Source organism: Serinus canaria, chromosome 19 (assembly GCF_022539315.1).
Source record: "Serinus canaria isolate serCan28SL12 chromosome 19, serCan2020, whole genome shotgun sequence".
In the NCBI taxonomy this organism is placed as follows: domain Eukaryota; kingdom Metazoa; phylum Chordata; class Aves; order Passeriformes; family Fringillidae; genus Serinus; species Serinus canaria.
In genome coordinates this window covers 2,197,714-2,218,103 of record NC_066332.1, presented here as the reverse complement: position 1 = coordinate 2,218,103, position 20,390 = coordinate 2,197,714, and the positions used below count along the sequence as shown (strand labels likewise).

At 48.6% G+C, this 20,390-nt stretch overlaps 1 protein-coding gene across 7 annotated transcripts in view; it reads right to left on the bottom strand.

The window, feature by feature from the left end:
- BCAS3 (BCAS3 microtubule associated cell migration factor) overlaps positions 1 to 20,390 on the bottom strand; it is a 293,578-nt gene continuing 273,188 nt past the window's right edge. For 3 of the 7 annotated variants that reach the window (XM_030232182.2, XM_030232183.2, XM_050981766.1), the window contains 2 exons: positions 15,521 to 15,586; positions 1 to 945 (listed from right to left, as the gene is read on the bottom strand). In XM_030232182.2, coding sequence (XP_030088042.1) covers positions 797 to 945; positions 15,521 to 15,586 — 215 coding nt within the window. In that variant the 3' untranslated portion in view covers positions 1 to 796. The remainder of the gene's footprint in view (positions 946 to 15,520; positions 15,587 to 20,390) is intronic. The other 4 variants (XM_050981767.1, XM_050981769.1, XM_050981768.1 and 1 more) reach the window with 3 other exon arrangements.

Below are 20,390 nucleotides of genomic sequence, written 5' to 3'. Positions count from 1 at the left end.
CAGTTTCTTGTTTAACTTAGATTTATTCAATGACACATGCATTTCTGGACAGATAATCCGAGTTCCAATGAACAACTTTTATAACCAAATATGAGAAATCCGTGACTGCAATTAGTCAATTAAGTACATTTCTAAAATACATGACTAGAAGAAAATCGGAGCAAGAGAGAATTCTTCCAAAGAACAAAAAGGAACATTTCCATTGGTAATACTCCTGGCATCGATGAGAATCAGAGGGGAAGAAGGGCAGCAAGGAGACACGATGAGGAAGGAATAACATCATCAACCCTGTCCACAGAAAGTCCTCCAGTTTCCAGTCTCTCCAGTTCATCCAATAATGCTCGGCACTTTCACAAATGGTGAGAGCTCCTCTGACTGACAGAGATTCAGCTCTCAGCACGAAAAAAGCAGAGAACAGTTGTGAAACCTTGTGCTTGACCCAAGATGGCTTAGGAGAATTTCTCCTCACCCAACCTCTTCCTGAAGACAGCGAGGAAAGAAGCTGCAGAGCTATCAGGACTGAAGATGGAGCCTCTTCGTATTGCACAGGAACACAGAGTCAAGATTTCATGAGGATGCTTCAGGAAGGTTTAAGAGTCGTCAATATTCATCAGGGTCACGAGAACCATCCCAGGAGCCGGCAGGTGACAGACACAGCGGGATTGACGGGGGTGGGGGGGGGGGAGAGGCGGCTCCTTCCCCTGGCCGGGTGTGTCCCTGCTGGGTGGCTGCTTTAGGGGAATCCCGTGGGGAACAGGCTCAGGGCTGGCTGGATGTGTCCCTGAGGGCGGCGGCTTTAGGGGAATCCCGTGGGGAACAGGCTCAGGGGCTGGTTCTCGTTAGTCGGCAGGGGGGAGCGGTAGCCGTCGAAGTTGCGGGGGATGCTGCCGCTGGTGGAGCCCGAGCTGTTACTGAGCGTCTCTATGCTTCCCTCTCGCTGAAGCTCTGCAAGGGAGAGAGAGAGCAGCTCCTGGTTAGTGTTTGGGATAAAGCCCCGGAGTCGTCAGACAGATGCTTTACTGACAAATCCCTTTGTTGTTGCATTGCTCTAACATTTGCTCATCGTCCTTTCCTGGGCTGGTTTGGGAATGGCTCCTGGTTCCACTTCTCTCCAGCTGGGCTCCCAGCTCAGCTGAGCCACAGATGGAGACATTACCTGCTGTCCTTCCCTGGCAGGACGGGACAGGGTTCCCAGGTGGGGATCTCAGGCCTGAACTGAGCAGGGTATGAAGGGGACAACTGCAGACGATGGAAAATCTTTCATTGGCACTGCCATTCCCCACCTTGGGAACACCAGGACTTCCCACAGCCCTTCATCCTGCCCAAATGGACGTGAACAACTCAGCTTTTTCACCTCCAAGAGAAAATATCCCCTTTCCTCAGCCGTGTCCCAAAGCAAAAGAGAAAGCAGCCTCGCTGTGGCTCTCCCTCTCCTGGTCACACCCGCCCAGCCATCCCCTCTCCGACCTCCAGGAGCCTTCAGGGCTCCCAATCTCCCAGCAGGAGGATTTTTGTGTGTGCAGGGCATGGTTTCCAGCCGTGGCCTCTCTGTGAGCCACTTGAACCCTGCAGTGGACTCGGTGGGCACCCCCCTGGCAGCACTCAGCAGGGACGGGAGGCAGAGCCCCAGGGATGGCACAGGAATCCTCCCCCAGGGTGACAGTGGTGACAGGAGACAAGAAATACTCTGGGGAGTTGTGATGTGAGACCCTGAGCATGGCTGGTCTGGGCAGCCTGGGCTGGAGGGGATTGGGGGTGGGACAGGAGCTCTGGGCAAATTCCTCTGCTGCCAAGGGGGAAAGAGGAGCTGGAGGGGCTACAGGAGAGCTGGAGAAGGACTTTTTGTAAGGGCACAGAGTGACAGGACAAGGAGGAATGGCTTTAAATGGGAAGAGAAGTTTAGATGGGACACTGGAAATGGTTGTTCCCTGTGAGGGAGGTGAGACACCTGGAACAGAGAAACTGTGGCTGCTCCATCCCTGGAAATCCTCAAGGCCAGGATGGATGGGGGATAGTGGGAGGGCTCCCTGTGCCATGAGCTGAGCTTTAAGGTCCCTTCCCACCCAAACCTTTCTCTGGTTCTATGGAAGACTTGTCTGGGGTGGAAAGGAGCCTCAGGAGCTGGAGGGGCAGTGCCTGCTCTGCTCTCTGCTGAACATTCCTGCACCTCCACTGCCTCACCTGGGATGTTTAACCCCCTGAAAACACCACAGCAGCCCTTTGCCTCAGTGGGACTCTGATAAGGACAGATTATACACAAAGTACAGGGAACAGCAAAAAGTCAGCTTCTCCCTAAACCAAAAGGCATCCCAGCCCAGCATCCTCTGGCACTGCCCTGCTCCCCTCAGCAGCCCTGCCCACACCTGGCACTGAGGGCTGTGGGATTTAATCCCTCATCCTGGAGGTAACCTGTAAGGACATAATCTGCCCAGGATACAAGGAAAACAAATCAGCAGGAAGCTGATCACCCTGAAAGCAGGGCTGGTAATGACCTCAGCTGCATTCATCACCATTTCTTGCCAGTATCTGGTGAAGGAATGTCCATGTCTAAACCTCTTCATTTTCCTCACATCCTCACTCTCCCATGAGTCCAGGAAGTAAAAACAGTAATTTAAATCAGAAATGAGCGGCGTATCCCACACTAATACTGTGCTTATCCTGTCTGATTTGGGGCTTTCATCTCCCTCAGCACACAGCTGGCTTTGCTTAAAGGTCCCACGTCAGAGCTGGGGATGCTGGGCAGTGGTGCTGGGCTCCCCAAAGCCCAGCACGGCTCCTCCCGGGGTGATTCCACTCTCTTTTCCCCCTAGAACTGATTTCCAGGCAAAGTGTTTCCAGCAGGACAAGGGAGAGGGACACAAAGAGAGGAGCTCTGTTCTCCTCTGGCTGCTGTTTCTGTCCCTGGGCTTGAGCTCCTGCCCTCCCTCAGTGCCTGCTGTGGGACCCTGTGCCCTGCCCGGGTGGGATTTGGGGGGGTTTGGGTTTTCCTGGGGTCTGCAGGGTTCCTGCAGCTGGCAGCTCCTGTCACCTCTGCGGGGCCTGCCAGGGGGTGGCACTGCAGAGACTGATGCCAGCCAGGGAAAAGGCAGGCACCAGAAACCAGGGATGCAGAGCAGTGGGCACAGAGCCTGCAGGGAGGGAGGGAGGGAGGGAGTCCTGCCCTGGCTGTGCCCCACAGCTCCGAGCTGTCCTGAGCTCCCCTTGCAGCTGCCAGGCAGGAAAACCTGACCATTCCTGATGGGGAGGGACAAAAAACAGGGACAGGAGGGACAGGAGGGGATTTCCCAGCCCAATCTAGGTGGGGGGTGTCAGGCTAACACCCCACATGCAAGCTGCCATCCCTGGGCACACACTCCCCACGGAACACGAGTCCCAGAGCTCTCACCCAGCCCAGCTCTCACTCTGGAACTAATTACCCAGCCAGGCAGACGAGCAGTGTACTCTGATACCCGAGGAAGCCCTGGAAAAGTGCTTGGCTGCCACAGGGAGCTCTGCTGTGCTCAGGAAATTGGGCTCTTGCCCTCCCCCTGGCTGGCTCTCCAGCACGGCTGGGTCACACCAGGGGGACAATTAGCCATGACATGGTCACCAGGGACCCCCTGCCCACACAGCTGACCCCAGCACCACAGGCAGCACGTCTGCCTCTGCTCCCCCAAATTGCTCTGTTTCTTTAATAAAATATAATAATAATAAAAAATCCAGTGTGTATTATTATTATTGTTCATCCCAGCCCTTAGAGCAGACTGGGGCAGAGCAGAGGAACATCAATGAGATTCCCATGGGAAGCACAGACAAGACTGGGAATGGCTCCATGGCATGGGGACACCCTTCCTGTCACAGAGGGAAAACTGCAGGACAGTTTCTCATAGATCTGCACAGACCAAGTGAGTGCAGGAGCTGCAGGGTGGGGCTGCTGGGTATCAGGAGAGACAGGTCCCCAAAGCCACCCTGGGATGGGACAGCCAAAGGACCTGAAAGGACCTGATGTCACACAGCCAGAGCACTGGGAAAACACAGAACAGGAGCAAATCCCCATGGAAGGAGGGGAGTGGGTGGCAGGAGAGCCCAGAGCAGATCAGGGAGCAGCAGCACTCCAGTGATTCCCTTCCCTCTGGTGGAGTTAGGCCAGCAATGGACTTGGCCCCAGCGAGTCTGAGGGTTATTGTATCTGCATTCCCCCATGCATACACTGTCGAGATGTATTAACTTCCTTAAATGTACCAGTAAAACAACCTCTTATGATACACTTTAATGAACTTGTACAGTAGCCAACAAATTGTGCATCATATAAAACCCATTCGGCCTTATAGACTCCCTGGCTATTTTGTAATAACTGCAATTTGCTTCTGCTGAAGCAAGATAACCAGGGTTGAGAAGTCAGGCTTTGCAGAAACCTAAATATTTGATTTGGGGGGGAGTGGGTGGGAGAAGGAAGAAAGGGGCCTCTGGGAGCTATTTATGGGGTCAAAATAACATGAGACCTGCTCTTCTTGTAGCGTTTCCACCATCAAGGAAATGAAATACTGTGAGAAGACCAGCACTTGCATTATTTTGGCCCCATAAATGGCTCCCTGAGGCTTTCAGAAGCCCGTGAAAAACAAACACAAATACAAATAAATGCTAATACTGGAAACGTAAATACTAAAACCTGCCCATGTCCCCGGAGGAAACGACTCACAAAGTCCTGCCTGCCCCTAAAAAAAAGAAAAAAAGAGAAAAAAAAGGGAAAAAAGTGAAGGAGCTGGAACATCTGCTGAAGCCATGAGGAGAAAGTCACTTCAGGGGAGCTGGGAACAGCCCTGCCTGTGCTTTTGACAGTGACAGTAATGGGCACTGCTGGCATCACCCAGGGTCCCAGAGAAACGGGATTTTCAGGGCACACAAACACACTTCTCACGGTGCTGGAGGCAGCAGCAGCAGTGAAAATCCTCCTGGCTGCTGGTGTGGGATGGCAAGTGGCCATCCTGAGTGCCTGGCCCAGCCCAGGGCAGCCATCCCCTCTCATGGCACAGCTCTGGGGCAGCACTGGGGCATCAGAGGAGCTGGGAGCAGATGTTGGCTGCTCCAGCCTGGCATGGCTGCTCCTGCCTGGCATGGCTGCTCCAGCCTGGCATGGCTGCCAGCAGGGCTGCCCTGCACTGTGGAGGGTGTTCCATGAGGAATTGGCAAGGAAACCTTGCAGGAATCATTTCTCTGTGCTGATACTCCTGGCTGCCATGCTGCAGCCAGCCTGTGCTGTCCCTCACTCCTCTGCCCCAGCCACGCTGCTCTCCTGAGCTGGCTGCCGAGGTGGAGGGAGGAGGAGGAGGAGGAGGAAGAGGAGGAGGAGCTGCTCTGGGGACAGCCCGGGGTCTGCAGGTCTGGGAGAGCGGCGCTGCTCGAGGTCCAGCTGCACCCTCCATTCCAGAAAGCTCCAGGAACTGTCAGAGGAGCCCATCAAATCCAAGGTACAAAGGCCTGCCAAGCCTAAATGTGAAACCATTTTATAGGGCACATTAATTCAATGCCTGAAGAAAATCTATACGGGCCTCTTTTGCCCGGAACACTCATAAATTATGCTGCCTTTCCTAGCCCTGCTCTCCTGTAGTGGTCCACTCGAAGCCCTGGTATCTCCTTTATGTCCACTCAAAAATCTCCTCTCCAGTGCATTATTATTTCTTCTAATGGTTTTTCCTTTCTCTCTGTTTGCCTTCCCCTCTTTAAGCCCGGTTGCAAAATATCCCAAATCATTTGCTGGAGGAGCTGACCCTTTCCTCTTACCTACGGAGGGGCTGCCCGGGATAAGTGATACAATGACAGCAGCCTGATGTGTCAGGGCAGCGGGGAAGCGGCAGCAACTCTGAATACAAGAATTATTCTTCATCATCTCAAACTGTCACAACACATTACCCTCAAAGCCTCAGCTCGCTGAAGGAGTGACCCTGCACTGAATGGGAGAGTGCTCGGGGAAAGAACTAATTGTAGCCTCTTTTCACACGTCAGTCACTTTTCACAGCACCAAGCCTTTCAAGCTCAACTAATGTCAAGTTCCCTTTTCCTTTTGCTGGGCTGAGTATTTCTGATTTTTAAGGATGGCATTTTTAAAGGAACAAGGTCTCTGGTGAGGGATGAGGCCAGGGAGGGGAGGGAAGGAAGCGTGGAGTGAGCACGCATCACAAAGTCTATCAGACGCCCTAAGACTCGTTAGGAATTAGACAATTAACAAGTGGGAATGCAGGAAGTGGGGTAATGGCCAGCAGAGCTCGAATCTCCTCGATTTCATTTCTGTCATTCACAGTAATTATTCTGGAGAACTTTTCAGGCTCTGCCGTGAGGGGGAATGCGCTCGGCCCCTTCCCGAAATGAGGATGTGGGACAGGAATTTTCCAGGGCTGGGGCAGAGACACAAGGTGCTGCTCACCAAAGCCACCTCTCCTCATCCACGGGGGCTCCTGAACAAACAGCTAAAAGGCAAAAATTCTCTTTTTGGAATCAAAGACAATTCCCTTTCCTTTTGGAGGAGATTCCCTGCGGGGAGAGCTCTGGGAATGCCAGCCTGGTCCATGATCTGGGGCAGGCACACATAAGGGCCCTTCATGGCTCCTTGTCTTTGACTGAAATCCTGACAGATTCTGTGGCAAGGACTTTTTTCACCCTTACATTTACACAATGCCCGTCATAGGGGACTTGCAGAACCGACTGGGGCTTCCCGAGTGTTATTTATTAACTGTAATGAATAATAATTATGGAGCTTCTGCCATCTGGATTCTCACTCAAAAGGGCCCTATTTAAAGGGAACGCTAAAAGGCAATTTGTATTAACACAATGGAAGTCTTGAGGATCTCTTAAACTGTTTGTAATTTACACAAGGCTCCCCAGTGAATGGGTGAGTTAAACATTTTAATTTCCCTGATTGCTGCTGAAGGGAGCGGGATGTGCTCCCCCCAGGAGCTCACACGGGAAGGCTCCATCTCTCAGGATTCAGGCATCTCCCAAACTCTGCCGGGTGCTTTTGGCACTATTTCTGCAGGAAACATTCACTCTGAGCATCATCACCGTGCCCAGGGCAGCAGGAGCTGCTGCTGGGACACAGGAGGAGGAGAAGAGCTCAAGAGCTGATGCGAGGTGAGAAACCACACTGGGATGAGGAAATATCAGGGTACTGGGAAATGACATCAATTACATTGCTGCTACTGCACGTGGAGGTTTTTCTGGAGTATTTCCCTTTTTGTTGTTTTGGTTTTTTTTTTATGAAATGCAATTATGCTAACGAGGGAGCTCTAATTATAATCCATCTCCAGCACCACTGGCGGCTGCTCGGAGCCAGGGGCTCCAGCCCTGCTGGCAGCTCTGGGGATCTGCTGGCAGGGAGGGCACAGGGGGGCACTGCACCCCCAGGGGGGCACTGCACCCCCAGGGGAACCTGTGCTTTTGGGGATTTGGATGAACAGAAATCCTTAATATTCAATTGCAGTGAAAGGAAAGCACTGAGTCCTCATTAAAAACCTTAATTTCCCGAGTTGGTTTTGATTTGAGATGGCTGAAATTTCTGGGCAAATGTGTGTTGTGCCTTTCCAGAAGGAGCACGGGCAAAAAGTCAATTCCCAGTTTTATATATTGCTATGATTACAATTTCAGCTCATTGGGACAGTGTTCCAAAGTCAGTTAAAGCTGCTCCCTGCCCCAAGCCTTGTTCACCTGCACTGGCAGCACAGTGGGACTGCCTTCCTGCCATGCTCTGGGGGACAGCCTGACACACCAGCTCCTCAGAAATGTTTCTTTCTCATAAACTCAGCAGTGTCACAAAAGAGATTTTAAACTCTTTTCAGATGAGGAAATAAAAATAAAACCCCAAACTGTGTCATCTGAGCATTGAAAATCAATTCCTGTGTTAAAACTGTCTCATCCTGTCACAACCTGAAAGATGTTGAGATGCCACAAAAGCACCTCCATTAAATTTGCAAGTAGAGAAGACTGGGAAACACTGCCTGAGCAACTTCTGTGAAATCAGGATTCAGTGGCCTATGTAAAATATCAGTTACTGTCAAAGTGCCTTACAGTAACTCCAGTGCTGAACCCACCCAGAGCTGGCTCATGCCATGCACTTGGAGATGAAACCTGGCACCCTGGAACAAAGGTGGCAGCATCCAGCAAGGAGATGGGGAGGAAGGAGAGATCCAAGGGAATGGAGACAGAGCCTGTTAACAGATCAGAGTCCCTCTGAGAGCCCAAATCTCATTTCTAGTGCCTGATTTCACTGCAGGGATGCCAAACAATTCAACACTTGCAAAACAGGGAGGACAGCAGAGCTTACAGAAATGTCCAGGTCTGCTTCAGGACGTAGAGATCAGTGAGAAAAGGACAAAACATCCTGCAAGAACTTCTGAACAGGTTGTTTACTCCTCTAAAAAGAGCACCCAGAAAGCTCCATGTGAGCTGAGCCCATGGAGTAGGAGACCCAAGACTCTGGCATCTGGCCAGACTTGACTCTGAGCATTTTATGGAAGGTTAAAAGTGCACCAGATAAAGGACTGGTATTTAGAGGGAGAATATTCTTCAAGATAGGCACTTTCACAATGACTTCCAGTGCTTTTAAAAAAATAATCTCAAGTTTCCTAGAGCTGTACATTTTTGTAAAGAGGTTTAGGATGTTTTCCTACATAAATGGCTCTTCAGAAGGATGAGTTCCCCATTTCAGCCAGCATGTGAAATCTCAAAAGCTATGACAATGAAATAGAAAATCATTTCTGTAGCCCATCACAACCTGCAAGCCTACAGCTCCTTGTGCAAGACTGACAGATGAGGTTTTTGAATGAATATCCAGAGGTGCTTGGGTTCAAAGGAATTCTCCCTTACCCCATCCTGAAAGTTTCACTGTGCTGCTACTCCAAATTCCTGTAAGATACCCTGTGTGGAATGGATGATCTCCTGTGCCAGCCAGCATGTGTGGACAAGTTTTTGAATGCATTTAGGCAGAGCTGTCTTGCATCTTTGGTTACGCAAGCAGCACATCTGTGTATATCAGACCAAAAGCATTTGCAGAGAAAACACTGTATTAAAATTCCTGGGTTTGGGCTCTCATTCCCAGGGTTATGGGAGTGCCTTGGATTGCTCAACACTGACCCCTCTGTCAGCCTCTGCTCCACGAAGGAAATTACAAATCCAAAGTAAAATGCATGTTTGTGACACCTACCATGTCCTGCACCCACTGAACTCTGGGGATATTGCTCAGAAATGCTGGAGGCAATGCTCCAATTCCTGGAACATCTTCTATCCAGAGCAGGTGTGGATCTGAGCATCCCCCTTCCCTCCAGAGCTGGAGCCACTCCAGTCTCAGGACACAGACTGTGTCCCAGAGGTAAGGACAGGGATGGCCAGGAGCCCTCAGGGAGGGATGGGGCTCCCTCCTCCTCCTCCCTGGGCTCAGCCAAACAGTTCCAGCTAAAAAGCTGGGTAAGGAAAAGCTGCCTGAAGGTCAAACCCCCAAACCTGGCGATGACCTCGGGGTCTGAGCAGTGACTGCTGACACTCTGCATGAGAATTTCACACCTGACCCTCCAAAGTTCAGTTCCTTTCCCATCTAAGACCCAATTCTCTCCTCTCTGTGATGCCACCTCAGCATTTGCCCTCCTGAAAGGCAGGAGGAGAGCCCTGGGGTGGACTCAGTGCTCAGAGTGCCTCTGTGCAGCTCCCACATGTGCTCCCTGTGCTCTGACACACATGCACTGCTGAGCTGATTTTAGAAGTATAGGATTACAAAGCAAAGCCATTCTGGCACAACTTCTAGTGCTTCTGACACAAAGTGGCCTTTTGGGCCAGTGAGAGGCTCTGGGCTGCTCCCCTGGTGCAGATTGATGCTGAGGAGGAAGCTAGACCAGACTGGAATTTGGGTTTGATTCAAAGGAAAAGTTAAAAAGTTTTGGGGGGGAGCAGATGCTCAGCTGGTCCAAATCAGGAGAGTTTTGCTGAAACTCACGAAATGATGTCACCACAGCCTCAGCCCTGGCTGCTCATCTAAACAGTTCAAGGCTCTTGAGCTGGGAGAGCTCAGGTGGAGTTCAGGACCAGTCTCCTCCTCCCACCTCCCTGGCAGCAGTTCAGTGTCACAGCAGCTCCAAACCCATCCAAACCATCCTAGCTCCAAATGCAATTTATTTAGTCTGTTCACTCAATTCTTTAAAAGATGATGTTGACATGGCTGCTTCAAGCAAACCAGCTTTGTAAACACAGCCCTAATTTTATAAAGCACTCAGAGCCTTCAGCCATTCCCTTAAAATCACAGCTCTACCCTGACTGAGTGTTAACCCAGCCTGGAAAAACACCACCAGTCCTGTGGGCTCTCTCTCCTGCAGGGCTGCTTGAGCCTCTCAATCTTATCTATATCTATATCTATATCTATATCTATATCTATATCTAGATCTATATCTATATCTATATCTATATCTATATCTAGATCTATATCTATCTATATCTATATCTAATCTATCTATATTTATAAAAAGATATAGAAATAATATATAAAATCATATAATATATATAATAATATATATTTAAAATATATAATAATACATCTATTTTAAAATATATAATCATATACACACATACATTAAAAATATATATAATCTCTCTTATTTATCTAGCTCCAAATTCTGATGTTACACATGAATATGAAAGAGCCTTGAGAAAAATGGCACTCAAAGCTTAATTTGCCCCTTTGTTAATGGAGCTGTTGAACACAGCAATTCACATTTGTGCTCCTGAAACCAGAAGGCAGCTGGAAATAGTAAATGCAATGTTTTTGCTTTTTGAAAGTCATATTTTTAAAACTGTTGCAAGCATTGATTCTATTACACTCCATCTTTGTAGCTGCACTCCTACAAACGTGTGGATGAGCTGCAGCTGGTGGAGGAGCTGGTGGAAGGTAACCCTGTGTGAAACCTGAAAAACCTAATGGCAAACCAAGGCATTCCTCTGGTCACATCCCCCAGAAAATGCAATTTAAATCATGGTTCTGCCTTGTATTCAGGCACCTGGCAGTGAAGTTCACAGAACTACCTGCTCCTCGTGCTGTGCTCTGCTGCAGATTTCCTGCTCCCATTCTGGTGGGTGACCAGCCACATTTCCAAAAGGCAAACCAAAGAGACAACACAGCCATGGCAGGATTTAATCAAAAGAGTTTTTTCCAGAGGGTGTGGATAAAAGCAGCCCTGAGTGGAGGACAAAAAGCACCCCAAATTTTACATTAGGGGTCTGTCCCTGCACAATTCACCTCCCACTGCTCCTCCCTGGCTGCAGGTGAGGGAGGAAGGCTGCAGGGTTAATTTGTCTCTTGAGTTGTGCTTCCAAATGTCATTTCTACCTGACAAGGTGGGAGCACCCAGCAGGAAGAGCTGTGGCACTGGGAACAGATGGGAGATGCTGTGCTCTGCCTGAGGAGAATTCCAGCACAGCAACACGTCCAAGCCTCCTCCAGCACACAGGGCACTGGAATCTGTTTAGGGAAATGCCACCATTCCCATGCCACCCATCCCACCCAGGGCTCTCCACCTGGAGCCCCTCTGGCTCCTGGATCCCCTGTTATGCCATGAGCTGGAGCAGAGGCAGCAGGGCAGCTCCTGCCTGCAGCCTTCCCACAAAAAACATCTTTGGAAAGGGTCAGAGAAGTGACACTGACCCTTTGTCTTTCACAACACCATCAAGTTTTGGTGTAAACACTGAGTTCATGTGTTGGGCACTTACTGAGAAAGTCATTGACCAAGGGAACAACAAATAAATATCCCAAGCAAGTAAATAAACAAATAAAAGAAGATGGTGTTTTAGCTCTGGGGGTCTTTTGGAAAATGGTATGAGAGGGGTCACAAAGAAAAAGGTGGCTCAGGGAGGTGACATGCCACCAGCCAGCATCAGCAGCTCCCAAATTCAGCATCTTTCCACAACAGCAGTGAGGTGCTCCTAAAATCCACCCGTGCCTGCAAGGAAGGGTAATTCCCCCTGCCCAGGATGCAGGACAGATGGAAGAGAAGGTGGTGGGAAATGCCTTGGAGGGGTCTGAGGAACACAGAGCAGAGCCAGAGAGCACCAAGTGCTGCCCCCTCCATGAAAGGACAGCACTGAAAAGCAGAACAGAGGCAGCAGGAGTGGGGGAAAGCTGTTTAGTGTTTTAGCAGCTTTGACTCTTTTTCTAAGCTGCCTCACGTGTCCCCAAGCAGAAACCCACCAGTGATGTCATTTCAGAGGGCACCAGCAGACACACAGAAAATGCAGCTGCTCTGTCATCTTTTTGTCTCTGTGTTTTGCCTCAACATCCTTTTCACTCTCTGTGAATGCCCAACTTTCCCACAGCCCCATTTTTACTGAAAGAATCTCCCTTTTGGAGGCTCAGCTACCTGCATGAACCTCTGCAGGGGGCTGAACACATTCCCCTTTTATGGGGAAGCTTCAAACAGGGTTTCTTCATTTTCAAAATGCTTCCAACCAATTTGTCATTTTCCTTCCTCTTCTTTTTTTTCTTTTTTTTTTTTTTTTTGGTCAGTGGATGGTGCACACACAATATTGAGCAATAATAACCAGAGGAGGATGAAAACTGCAGCTTGAGAAGGAGCTCAGGATATGATTCCTCCTCACCGGATGCCTGGAAGATGTCACTGAAATTCCCTCTCCCTTAGTGCAACCCGTGTGGAGCCAATATGAACTCCCAGCAAAGTGCTTAAAACCCCATTATTTATAATAACTGTTAAATGATGAGACATTGTTTACCCAGATTGGAAGATAAATTCTCACTTACAGAATGCTTGCCTGACCGTCCTGAACGTCATCTGGTTTTTATTTAAATGCAAAATGAAATTAGGCTCCCAATAACACAGCAGAAGAATTCAATAAGATGGGGCTTTTCACTTACAGTTTAATATTAACATTTTCCCATAAATGTTAATGAATAAAAGTCTACTGTTTTATATATTATCCATGGTGGGGAGACAGCAGGCTAGGAATGGGAGGAAAGCTAATCTTTTCATACCACAAATTAGGATATATCCTTCAAGGAGGACTAAGTGTTCCCAGCACTGCCAGGGACCTGGCCACAACCCTCCTTCCTCTGGGGGCAGCCACCAGAGCTGATCCCATGGGGATGCTCCAGGGAGTCTCCACTGATCACTGAGATCCTCCCCCAGCCAAAATCCCTCTGGCTTTGTTCCTCATTTTCCCTGGCCCTGTCTTTGTGCCTGCACGCTGTGAGCACCAAACATCCAACACCATCACTGCCCAGCAAGTCCTGATGCTCTCAGGCTCCAGCATGGAGAACAGGGCAGGATTATTGGGAAAATCAGGTGACTCTGTGTGGGATATCCTGTCAGAGAAGGGTGCAGGGGTGGTGGGAGGTGAGGGCACAGCTGCAGGTCACAACACAGGGACAGGGAATGATCCAGCATCCAAAGGGGGAAGCACCAGGAGCAGATCCTGTGCTGGAAGAGGGGCTGAGAGGACTGGAAGCTGCCACAGGGTTGGCTCACACTGCAACCTCTGCATTGCCCTGGCTCTTGATTTCCCATTTACTGCAGAGGGTTTGCTGTGCTAATGTCTATTTTGCTGTTTGGTGACTCATACTTCACCCTACCTCTCTAATAAGTGTTCATTTAACAGTTTGACTGCTTAACAATTTATTGCACAAATGGGTTTCCATTCCACAGCCTGCTCTCCCACCTCCCCTGGAGAGGGCAATGCACAGTTTATGAGAGCTCTGTGATGGCCTGTGCTGCACATCCCCAAAATCAGCAAAAACTCAACGGCTCTCTGGGGCTGCTGGGCTTGGGAGGAGGGACAGGAACTGTCTTGTCTTTATTCTGCCACCACCTCAGCAGCTGCAAGAGGTTTTGGCTCACAAAACAGCTGTAAAAATACCAGTCCTGGTTCAAATGCTGGGACCCGAGGGCTCTTATACTTACTGAGGGAGATCTGCTTGCCATAAGTCATATCCTACACAAAAACACCATAGAAAGACTCCTAAAAGGGATGACAAGGTAATTACAGGAATTACAGACAGAAAAATCCCGTTGTCTCCTGCCCCCTTCCCAGGGTGGGACCACTCGGTGTGGGGCAGGCTTCAGGCCTCAGACTTTTAAAGGGAAGATTTCATAAACACTGAGAAATATTTCTAAATATTTAGAAAACCCAAAAGAAGAGATTTCCAAGCCTAGCTGCGCAAACAGAAAATGAATTTAGAAAACCTGTTAAAAACCCAACAGCTTTTGCAGGCAACAAAACATATCTGGGTAGCAGGAATCACCTGGTGGGCAGGATGCTGCCAGCAGAGCTGGGAGGATGCTCAGCCCTGGTGGAACACCTACCATGGCTCTCCTCTTGCTGCCCCTGCAATCACCAGCAGAAGCCTCAGGGATGCAAAAAGCTCCATGCTTTAGGAAGGACCCAGCAGACAATTAAATGTGAGCAAAGTCAAGCTAGACAGGACAAAGCTTTGAATTTTCCTGTGAAATTCTGGAGTGCTGCAGTTCATTAGGAGGAAAAACCACAACCCCAAGCAGAACCAAAAAAAAAAACCCAACGCTGCAGCAAATCTCCAAGGAAAAAAGGGAACTGGGTCTCTGCTCACTGTTTTTGAGACAAAGCACTGGAAGAAAAATGTCCAGTTCCAATAATGTCATAACCTGATTACAGCCTGACCAGAAGAGCTAAAACACTTGCAGAACAATGAGTAAGAAATTAAGTTTTAAATGGAGTGCTGGCCCTATCTCGTGTCACTTCTTTATGTTGCAGTGGAAAGGACAGTGCTGAGCTCATTTCATATCGAGCAGAGGGAGATGCCTGGATGCAGACACCATTTAGTCATCTCCCATATGTTCCTCCCCATCTCTTTCTCTGGGAGGAATGACAAATCCAGGAATGTGACTGCACTTTGTTTTATTATGATATTGATTTTTCCTGCAGAGGGGAAAGTGCATTTATCCCCCAGGTCTGTGTGCTGGCAGGGAAGGGTTAACAAAATGTTTATCACAAAGCTGGCTTCAGAGTTGAAAGTAATGTGATCAGTAATGAATTTTGTGTTACATTAGGTTGTATAAATGGACAGACAAGCGCAGACAACAAGTGGCCAGGAGTCGGGGCTAATCTAATGATGTAAAAATAGAGACAGCACCAATTATACTTGGGGCCAGCTCAGAGCTCCTGCAGGGACTGCAAATGAATAGGTACAAATCAAATTACTGACTAATAGACGCACTACAAGAGAGGGCAGTCAATGCTAAATACATTAGGGCCTTGTGACCTCTCTGCTCTGAACAGCAGAATCCTAAATTTGACTTAAAAAAAAAAAAAAATCAAAGAAACTCTTGTTCATTTAAGGAGAGCAACAGAACAATGTTATTTGTGAAATGACTTGAGACACTTTGATATTTTTTGGTTTGTCCCCCTATGGCCACGTTAGGTAGGTGGCCCTTGGAAAGATGAGAGAGGGTTTGCTTTTAGAACAAGGGAAAATACTCTTTGTGCAAAAGTTCAGACCTGATAACAACACAGTTATGTTACATACCAAAACATTTCAAAGCCATGTGCCTCTTTGTGGTGATGTTTTTTACTGCTACTTCACCGGCTGTGTCTGTATCAAAAATAAAATATTGCTTAAATAAAAAGGCCTTGATTTAATAAGAAGAAAAAGAAAAGGAATCTCCCCACACCACAGTTGATAATAAGCAAATGCAGTTGATCAAGATTGTTATCAAATGGCAGAAAGTCAGAGGTGTCTTGTGGCATCAGTGCTGCCTTTAGAATGTTTCTACAAACAGCAATGAACCTGAATTCTCATCAGAAATGTTCATGGTATCAGCATTCACACCCCCTCCCCCTTAAATAATGTATGACCTGGAAGAAATTCCAGTGAAAACCTCCCAGGGCTGGTGGCAAGATTGGATTTGGAGACATGGGAAATGACTGGGGAATTAAAAATGCCCTTGTTGGACCTGCCCAGGGCTGTGGGATGGGGCTGCTCAGGGACACCCTTGGACAGAGAGAGCAAAAACCCCACTCTGAAGTGCCTGAAATCCCAAAACGTGTGCAATCCCAAAATGTGTGCTCCTCTCATCCAGCACCTCCAAAATGGGGGCTCCTCAAGAGCCTGAATTTTCCTTCCTTTTCAACCAGGCCCATCCAAATAAACCTTTTGTAGGAAGAACTGCACTGAGCTCCCAGACTTATTGGAGGGGGTAATTTAATCTCTGACCCTGGGATGAATATTCTGAAAGTTCAAAGGCTGCTTTTAGCATCGATGTTATTTGATCCAGCAGTGGGTTTGCTGCCCAAGCTGGTTTTGCCCTGAACCTATGCAGAAATCTCATGGCAGAAATGCCCTTCAGGGGGAAAATCATTTGCTCTGTGTACCTATAGCCCATGTCTGAGTTAGGATAAAACACAGCTGAGGAGAGAGAAGGGGGAAATTGTCTTAGAAAAATTAAAGAGGAAGGAAGGAAGAAAGGAAAGAAGGGATGGAAGGAAGGAGAGAGGGAGGGGAAGGTACCACTGAAAGCTCTTCCTCTATAAAGGGCTAATCCTGCTCCTGAAACTACATGCACAGGTACATCCATGTCCAGGTGGCTGCTGATCTTTGAACATAAAGCTTGTGAGCACAAATATCTTCTTTTTTGGAGAAAACCCCAGGAAGGATGGTCCTTGAACAGGAGCCACCTTGCTCTCCTCCCTTGGCTTCCCACCTCAGCCAGGCACTCCAGGAAATGTGTGACTTCCCTTTTCCAGCCCCCAAATCTCACAGGAAGGTTCCAAACCCATCCCTCTGCAAAGCTCAAAGGTGTCCAGACCCGAGTTAGGCTCAGCCTTTGGGTTTTGGCTGGGGACCAGGACCCAAAGTGCCCAGAGCCCCAATCCTGGGTTTCCTACAGGCCATTCCCTGACAGCACACCTAATTAGCTCCACTTACTCACATCCCATTAATCAGCTTAGAGAGTTTGCTTCAACATAGGAGCTTCCTTCAGTCTGTTGATGAAATTTGGAAGGAATCCAGGCAGTTTCCTCTGAGGTGCTCCTCACTGTGCCACCAGCCCCCCGTGGGTGAGGGCTGACTGGGAGGCTGGCAGGAGTTTTGGAAGAAAGATACATCCCAAAAACCATCCTGCTGCTCCCCTACTATAGGCTGGTTTCAAATATTAAGCCTAGAAGTGATCAAAAATACACTGGAAAGTTTAAAAAATGTACTTGCTGAAGGAGTAGGTGAAGCAGAGGATTTATTAATTGCAGTATTTTTGGAGGGAAAGATTTCTAGCCTGAGCTGATAATTTCTTCCTGTCCAGTTTGAGTAGAATCAGAGATATTTGTCTTCTGGAAGCAGAGTTTCATAAATCACAGTCCTAGGGTGGTTTTTTTTTAGGGGGGGAATGCAATATGAAGCTCCAGCACACACTTAAGAACTGCACTGCAAATGTAAATATTGTAGCTGCTTGAAAACAAAGCTTTGCAAGCAAAAGAGGGCACTGACCACTAACATTTGTGTCTAGACTTGCATAATTTTTTCTTTTCAGTGAGAGTTTGACAGAAACTGGAAGAGCAAAAACATCTTTTTTGCATCTTTGCCAATTTATGCCTTCCTTGGAATTAAATGTGTATCTGGGCTGACAGCTTATGTACAGCAGACTCCACTTCAGATAGACATGGGTCATCTGAATAACTGGATAACAAGGGGAAAAGCTGGTTTCCCAATCAAGCCAGCTAGCTGGACAACTGGAGTTATCATTTAGGTCACAAGGAAAGGAGATTTTTGGGGGGTTGTTTCCAGCCCTGGTTCTTCTCCCACCCTCTGTCCGACAGCCCTTGGCACGGAGTCAGAGGTGGAACAGCCCCATCCAATCCCCCCTTCCTGCAATGCCAGATGATTCCTGATGTTTTCAGCATCCTCCAGCTGGATCTTTGTGCTGTGACAACCTTTGGGTATTTCTGTCCCTGCAGTGGCCAGAGCCAGGTTAGTGCTGCAATGCCCAAGGTACCCAACCAAGATTCTGGCATGCCAGCTGCCCAGAGTGTGTGTGCCCCACTTGCTCACACCTCCTGCACACCCCTGCAGCCTCTCAGCCCTGATTCCCATAGAAACCTCCCTGGCAGCCATGCCCTAACAGTTAAGGCATTAAAAGAATCTATTTATCTCCTGTCATTAAGTGCATGTCAGGGCCAGCCCAGCACTTGACAAAGTCTCACTGTCCACCCTACTGCCCAGTTTTTGCCCACACATTGCACCCCAGCACTGCACAAGCACAAATCTTCACACTCCCAGCTAGAAATCATCATTAATTTGTGCTGAAGTTTGAGTCAGATTTTGCAAGTTTTGTTAAATCTCTGCAAAATCTATTTAAGGGCTGAAGAGAATGCCCAGAACACAATCAGGGGTTAAAGCATGCAAAACATAAAGGCATGAATAAATTAAGTTATTTTAGGTTTATAAAAGGATTATAAATTCCACAATTTTGAGTCCAATGCAGAAATATAAACACTGGTTTTGAAACAAGCAGCAAGACAGCAATCAACTACCAACAAACAAACCTCCAGTGTCCCTTTCTGCTGAACTCTTTGCTGTCATTTCACTGTGCTGAGTGGGCAGCAGAGAACCCAAGGAGGAAAACTGAGTTTTTTCCAAGATAATTCACTTCAGCCAAGCTTGGTTACGATAGAAGTGGCTGGGGGGAAGTGAAAACTCTCCTACTTGTTCTGAGCCAACAAAGACACCTTTTTTTTGAAGTGAGGGTAATGCAGCTCCACACTTATCTCTGCCCATTTATTAAGCAGCAGGCAGATGAGAGCCCTTCCCTGTGCTCCCCAGGCTGAGGAATGGTGCTGGCAGGCAGCTCAGCCCTCTCCCTCAGTGAGTGCAGCTCTCCAGGTACATCTGAGCAGGAGAGAACTTTTTCTGTCTGTCTGCTAAAGAGGAACAGCTCAAGAGCTGTTAGGGGATGGAAGTGGAAAGGGCACAGGAGTTCACCCTCTTATCACCAGGTTTTCTCTGCTGCTCTGAGTCACCACATGCCCAAATCCTGAGAATAAAGTGTGTTAGTGGTGGAGAGGATCCCAGGACAGGCAGGGCAGCACAGAGTGTTAATGACAGGGAGGGGAGGGTGCTGGGATGGGGTGAGCTGGGTCAGTGCTCATGTTACTCATTATTGCTGTGTAAAATCGCTGCTCTGAGATGGCATCTATCTTACACTCATTAGGGAGATTTATGGGGCTGGGAGAAATCTCTCTGCATGAATATTAACTCAGTGATGGCATCTCTATAAACAGCTCCTTTCTGACTTTACACCTGCAGGACTGACAGCCTCATCTTATGCCAAAGAAGCTGGCACTGGGTGCCATCAGCTGGATTTGGTGAAAATGTTAGGAAAATACAGAGCCCTGTCTCTGACAAAGTTCTTGCTTTACAATATAATGCACTGTCAAGTCTCCAGGCTGGTCAGTCACCCTAACCTGGCACATCTGGAAGGCTTCAGCTTTCAGAGGAGGTATTCCCCTCACCTTTCCCCTTCCACACACAGCCCAAGGGGTGCTGACCCATTATCAGCAGTGGATACCCTCCCAAAGTTCACACTGATCCCAGCCTGGGGCACTGAGTGATGAAATATGTGCCCTTCTCTATTTTCATAGCCTGCTTTTTCCACCTTCCCAGCCCCTTACAGACATGAGCTGACTGAAGTCCACACCAGCAATGTGATGATCTCTATCCTCAGTGCACTGGTGGAGCTCTGCAGTCATGGACTCCTCAAGTGTCCTGGCCAAGGCTAAAAGCTGGTGAGGATTTGCACCAGAGCTGCAGCAGACCCACCCTGAGTGCTCAACCAAGTCTTTCTGTTAATTCCAAGTCTAACTCATCCTTTGATTTCATCTCTCTCAAGATGGAAAGCAGAGGAAGGACAGCTGGCAAGGTGACCAGCTGGGTTATGAAGGGGTTTCTGCACTGCTCAGCCTGCTTACTGCTGCCTGGACCTACAGACAAGGGCTGAAATCCTGCTCCTCACATCCTCCTCCTCCAGCCTGTGGGAAGCTGCTGCAGTTTGGTACCTGCTCCACAGTGAGCAAAGCCAGGATGAGCCCTGATGGAAGAGACTTTTTGAGGAGCAGGGAGAGCTCAGAGCAGCACAAGACCCTCAGTGACACATGAGGGCAAGAGCAAAAGGAAGAGGCAGCTCCTGCTCTTCCTGGAAGACCCATAGGTGGGCATTCCCACACCTTCCTGCTGCTTTCTCCTCTTCTCCCTTCCCAGGCAAGCTGCCAGGAGAGTGACAGGTGAGTTGGCAGCTGATGTTGGGGGCCAGCATCACTCTGAGGTGTTTTAACTGGAGGTGTTTTTTGGAAGAGGTCGAAATGAATGGAGACAATAAACCCACAGTGACTGTGCTTTAATTCCTGAGCAT